Source organism: Clytia hemisphaerica, unplaced genomic scaffold (assembly GCF_902728285.1).
Source record: "Clytia hemisphaerica strain Z4C2 unplaced genomic scaffold, Clytia hemisphaerica genome assembly, whole genome shotgun sequence".
Taxonomy (NCBI): domain Eukaryota; kingdom Metazoa; phylum Cnidaria; class Hydrozoa; order Leptothecata; family Clytiidae; genus Clytia; species Clytia hemisphaerica.
Genome location: NW_027103633.1, coordinates 471433 through 477758, shown reverse-complemented (window position 1 = coordinate 477758; position 6326 = coordinate 471433). Strand labels below are relative to the sequence as shown.

The 6326-nt window shown below is 35.5% G+C and overlaps 1 protein-coding gene across 1 annotated transcript; it reads right to left on the bottom strand.

Annotated features, from left to right (window-relative positions):
* Positions 1-717: 717 nt before the first annotated feature.
* Positions 718-5720, bottom strand: LOC136802698 (uncharacterized). Its single transcript, XM_067059457.1, has 3 exons — positions 5390-5720; positions 3588-3725; positions 718-1382 (listed from the first exon to the last, which is right to left on the bottom strand). The coding sequence occupies exons 1-3, from the start codon at positions 5664-5666 to the stop codon at positions 1096-1098; spliced, it is 702 nt and encodes a 233-aa protein (XP_066915558.1). The 5' UTR covers positions 5667-5720; the 3' UTR covers positions 718-1095.
* Between the last annotated feature and the right edge of the window lie 606 nt (positions 5721-6326).

The window sequence follows — 6326 nt, the reverse complement described above, 5'->3', positions numbered from 1 at the left end:
AAAGCTCGGAGACAGAGATGGAACAGCAATTAACTCAAAAGACAATGCGGTACATATTCCAGCCGCGGCTTTCTTATACTATGCTGACACACCTTAAGTTAGGACTTTTTTACTTTTGTGACTTAGATATTATTCAACTCAGACATTTTATTTATTTCCTACATAATTATAGATTCACTCATAGACTTAGGCTTATTTTCTTTCATTGTCAAACTTTATACTTACGCTATTTTCATTTTACATTGTTTAGTTTGACGGTTTATCAATATCAATACAAATCGTACAAAATTCGCCTGATTAATGCCCGCCAGCACCGGTAACCCCATACGGGCCAATATATAAAATATGTCCGACCTTCAGAGCAAAGCGTGTCGTAGCATATTTCCACATCTGGAACCAGATAAATCTTTTCTGAGCTATGGGTGAACAGATCACAGGGTACTAAAGCATCAACAGCATAACCTGTGATACTGACGGCCATCTAAACTGAAAGCTGCGCTGATCGCTTACCAATTATCATAGCATCGCCATACTAGGTTTTAATACCAATGTATATCAATCACCCTGACACTTCGAATAAACGCCCCCTCGAATAAACACCTTACTTCCTTAGGGAATTTTTTTATAAAGAATATCCACCCTCAAACGCCCCTTCGAATAATCGTTTCCCCCCTTAGGGCGTCTATTTGAAACAACTAAAAGTAAGGAAGTAACAATTCATGATATGCACCATTGCAATGTCTTCAACGGACCCAACAGCTGATTGGTTGCAAGTGACGTACTGATTGATTTTACGTCACTTACAACCAATCAGCTGTTGGGACCATGATGTAATGTCAGAAGACATTGCAATGGTGCATATCGTGAATATAAGGGAAGCCTACATATACGATAATAAGAATAAAATCCCTCCTAAATACCAGATTCGGACATTTTACTTGAAGTAATACAATTCACTAAAAATTAAAAATAGACGATGAAAATGGGGAAGAGAAGATAAAATCGAGTAAAATAATGTTTTAAATGAAATGAATTTCACATCAATCTCAACAACATAAGTTTCATGCTTCTCTTGCCTCACTAGAGAAAAGATCATCATTCGTGAGATGGATGGCTTGAATGTAGGTCCAAATCATCGGGAGGGCTAATTGCCCCAATCATTGGTGTAACTGAATTATTCCATGTTCTTCCTTTGTCTTTGTCTTTGAGTGTGAAGAACATTGAAGTTACCAAGAATAAATAACCAAACACAAAATAGTAGAATGACCAGCCCATGACATAATCTTTTAGATTGATGATTTTTGACTCGCCAGTAATGAAGGTGGTGGAAGGAGATAGAATGTTCTTCAAAATGATAACGAAGATGGATGAACACAATAGCGCTGAAAGAGTATTGAGAATATTGTGAGAATATTACACCCCTGTCTCAATGATCTACAATCGTGGACTTAAATGAATGATGAGACGAGAGTAGAGCGTTTAAACGTCACTCCCCCAATGGCGCTTTTGCAACAATTTTCAGTGATTCTCAAACATATTTGTCCTGGATTGTAGAGAGAATGTTTAGCTTATAGGGATAAATTGAAGGGAACCTAATTTCAATGGAAAGTCCCTTGTTATGTTATCAGATATTACCACTACAAATTTGCTATCTCTGTAAAATTTGGGAGCTATTAGTTATGATTATCAAAAAAGGAGGCCCGGAATCTTCGAGTTAGAAAACTTCGAGTTAGCGATTTTCGAGTTAGGAATTTTCGAGTTAGCTAAATTATGACGTCATAAAAGTGCAAATTATGACGTCACTCGACTCTAACTCGATTTTTGATTTTCTAAAAATATTTTTCGAGTTAAAATTAACTCGAATTTTATTTTTCGAAAAAACTTTTTCGAGTTAGCTAACTCGAATTTCTTTTTCACAAAACCTTTTTTCGAGTTAGCTAACTCGGAATTTATTTTTCGCTCACAAGTTTTCGAGTTAGCTATCTTGGATTTTTTTAGAAAAAGTTAATTTGAAATTTTTTTTGTGTGGTGGTAGTAGGTAAATCCTAAAAATTCGAATGGTTTTATTCAAAATTCGAATGTTTTTATTCATAAAAATTGGAATGTTTTTATTCATAATTCGAGTGTTAGTTTGGAAATTCGAATTCTTAGCTCTACCATCTACGGTCGAAGCTCCAAAATACAAATATGAACAAAAGGAAAGAAAACAAAAAAAAAACACTCCAATCTCTTCAAAGGAATTGAAGCTAAGCGAGAAGCTAATTACCTGCGTACCTGAAAAAGATAAACACAAAGGCCACGCAGTATCGAAAAGGGAAATGCCAAAGCTGAAGAAAAGTTATTGGTTTGTTTTAACATCTTTAAAAAGGAACAATAACACTCTCTTTTGAATTTGTAGAATCACAAAGAAATAATGTTAGAAATATTCAATATAAGTCTCAAATGTATTGTATATATGGTATATACATAACTAACATACCTTGAAATAATCTGCAACATATCTGTAGAACTGACAAAACAATTATCTGGATTTTTGTTGGTGCACACATTAGATACATCAGGGCACTTAAATTCAATAATTTATAAATCTAATTTCTCATCTTTTACAAAATCTCCACTCCACATTAAACAAGAAGAAAGGAGGAAGAAAAACAAGCAAACTTCCTTCCGCCTACCTTTTCGAAATTTTCTGGATTTTTCTACTACCATACAAAAAATTCCAAGATAGCTAACTCGAAAACTTGTGAACGAAAAATAAATTCCGAGCTAGCTAACTCGAAAAAAGGTTTTGTGAAAAAGAAATCCGAGTTAGCTAACTCGAAAATGTTTTTTCGAAAAATAAAATTCAAGTTAATTCTAACTCGAAAATTATTTTTTGAAAATAAAAAATCGAGTTAGAGTCGAGTGACGTCATAATTTGCACTTTCATGACGTCATAATTTAGCTAACTCGAAAATTGATAACTCGAAAATTGCCAACTCGAAGTTTTCTAACTCGAAGATTCCGGGCCTCTCAAAAAAGCATGATATGAAGTAAAAAACATATATTTCCAGCAGAATTGATCATCGCGAGCATGGATTACAATAATCTCTCACGACCACGCACATTCTTTATGAGAATTGCATTCTGGGTATAGTAATCAACATTCCATACAAAGAGCAAGAAGTTTAAAGTATACAAATAATTCAGTCAACACTTACATCACCCTGTGAGCCTTAAAACTGATAAATAAAATTTAATAAGGCTTTGACTGCTGTTTAACCGGCTGACCGATAACACACCCCTGTGTCAGAGACTCGCTGGGACCTCAGGTCCACTGGAAAATTTGCCAAAAATTTTGTCTCCGGTGAGAAAATACCCTGGAATTTCAGCCCCACTGGAAAATTGATTTTGATTTCATCCCCACTCGAAATCCAATATTTAAGAATCGCACTCCAAATCCATCTCCACTGGATATTTCTAACTTGGAGCAATAGAATTTGCATCCCCATTGACATTCCCAATAAGAATTTTTATCCCCAGGAGAGAAAAAGCTCCACCGGGGCTGTGAGACATGTGATAACATACCATGCAGAGAAATCCCTTACCTGTCAACAAACTAGGTACAGTCATCCAACCATAGAGTGTCTTTCGGACGCAAATAAGAAGGACTATAGAGTAGATAAAGATTGAATAGCATAAAATGCACGCTATGATCAACATCCGTCGACAGATTGCAAGGAATCCTAAAAAAACAATCGAGAATTTTTAAAACTAATTGAGGATGCTTTAGAAAGCAAGAAACTTTTAGTACATTTAACGCTTTCTAGTTTGATCTTCATGGGGAATCGGATTTTCATCGAACAAGGGAACATATCGAATAAGAGAGCGTCGTTTAAGAGAGTTTCTTGTTGACAGTGACTTTCAATATTATAACAATAGCGTTCAGTTTGAGGTCGTTTAAAGTTCCGCTTCGCGTCGGGCCCAAATGACACTATCGGGCTAATAATCAAACTGCAAGGGCAGAATTAATGACAACAACGAACGAAAACTTAACGCTATTACTATTATTATTCATATCAGACATTCAAACAATGTTTTTTTCTAGCGTCAGCCAAGTCTTTTCGCGTCAATGCAATGACTTTAACAAGTTTTGAGTACCCTTGCGAGCGGGCCGCAAATGACCAAAAAGTGTTTTTTTACTGACGATAGTTTAATCTTTTCGCTTCAATGCAACGCGACTTCAATAAAGTTCCGAGTGGGCTGCAAATGACGTTATCGCCCTATAACCAGGGCGGTTAATGATATTTCAGCCCTCTGAAGCGCGACGCCTTAGTTTTCTCAGCGCGGGTATGACTATTTGAGTCATAGAACCATTCAATACCGCCCGCCGTTCGAATCTTTAATGGCCTACTTAATGACCGCTATATGGATAATAATATCGAATAACGGAGCACAGCCAATATTAGAATGTCGAATTATAGAGCGTCAACTGTACCGTGAAAAGCACAGGTCAAAATCATATATTGACGCTTTGCCGACGAATCGAGATTCTATTCATCGCGCAATCAACGAAGACAAAAGTAACCATGACGACCATCCAAGATCTTGGATGAAGTTCAAAGTTGATATTTATATTCCCATCGTTAAAAACACAACTAAAAAATATCATCAATGCTTTTTAAAAAGAGTCAGTGATAGAGAATCATAACATAAAGTCTGTCTATTATTTCGATTCAATTAAAAGTGACATTTCCATAATCAATAGTTTAGTAATTACTGTTATACATTTGGGGATCATGTAAAAGATTTCTTTCGAAAGAATTTTACTTCGATTACACTTGGAGGTTTCTGGGGAATTCGTAAATAGTAAACTGCATACTGATACTGTCTGCTAGACATTAAAGGTAAGGTAATATTTGCTCTTCATCTTTGATTCTTTCCAAAGTGATTAGATTGACACATGCGCGATAAAATTTATATTATTGGTCTTCAGAGGTTAATATATTCTTTGAAAACTTAACCTCTGACACTCAGGGTACGTCAACTGTATTTGGAAAAAAGTTTTTCCTTTTATCTTTTAAGTATGATACCACTCTGCAAATCAAAGTATTGAGCGCTATGTTGAAGTTAAAACCAGTGGTACAATTTTTGTCAATATGCATAAAAGAATTTCACAAAATTTCATTTATTTTCAGATCTAAAATTTCAAAAGCCAAAAGAACCAATTCAAAACTAATACAGTCAACTCTCTCTAATTCGAATCTCTATTATTCGAATCTCTGTAAATCGAACTAAAATATTGTTCCCCTTAACTGGAAAAGGGTTTAAACTTTTCTCTGTAATTCGAATCTTTCTCTAATTCGGAGAGAATTTGAAGATCTAATTAGAGAGAGTCAACTGAATTTACCTAATGTGTTTCCAAGGATGTGACAGTCAATAAAAATCAAGCTTTTCGTTTCAGAAGATGTTGAATCCTGTGTATGCTTTCCAATCACCTGTGTTTCTTGGCATTCTTCCCACAAGCCGAGTTTGTACGTCACTATTGTGTTTGATTCTTCATAATTGTAACTTTTAATTGCCCACGTGTTTGTCACTATGGAAACATTTATAAAGATGGCTGCCAGTAAACAAGTACCACAAATCAGTGGTCGCCAATGGTTACCTTGTGTCCAGTGCTGTCTCATTTTCTTGGATTAGATTAATCCAGAGAGCTAATCTATTTTTTTGAAATCAATTCTCAAACTATAAGAAACACTACAAATTTAAACAAGATTTTCATGCAATGACAATATCAAACAACCTTATCATCAGTGGCTTGATTAAACTCTTTGTGACGCCTCCCCCGCGATGAGGAGGGCACTCAAGGCAAATGACCTATCGAACGCGCGGTCCTTAAGGGTATATTTTCCAAGCTTCCCAAAGTGCACTGTAAGGATCGAAATCAGCAAAGATGAGAAAAAATTTCACTCTAAGGGTGTAAAATTTCGAAAATCTGACAATATTTTGCCCCTATTTTGCCTGAAAATTGTAAGCCGTAAGGGTTAATTTTTCGCTCAAATTTGCTCAAACTGTGCAAAATTTTCTCTGCATTGTAAGGGACCGATTTCAAAGGCCTAATTTTGGGCCGCACGTATGTCGTTTTTTTCGAGTGACCCCCCCCCCACCCCGGGGACACCTCCAGAGTGGTTTCAATAAACTATACTCGCCCAAATAAAAATTTGTTGTCTACACTGTGAAAAATTTCAAAGACCACCACTATTAAATATTTAATAATTTGACACGAAAAAAAATTGAAAAAGTAGTTGAATTTTTGGTTAAAAAAAGTAGAAAACTCACAGTCCTGA

Excerpts from the sequence above, each read along its gene's own strand:
- LOC136802698 (XM_067059457.1), bottom strand. The coding sequence starts at position 5,666 with ATGAGACAGCACTGGACACAAGGTAACCATTGGCGACCACTGATTTGT. Across the intron at positions 3,726-5,389 it reads CATCCTTGGAAACACATTAG|GATTCCTTGCAATCTGTCGA; the intron begins GTAAATTCAGTT and ends TTGTTTTTTTAG. Across the intron at positions 1,383-3,587 it reads TGTACCTAGTTTGTTGACAG|CGCTATTGTGTTCATCCATC; the intron begins GTAAGGGATTTC and ends ATACTCTTTCAG.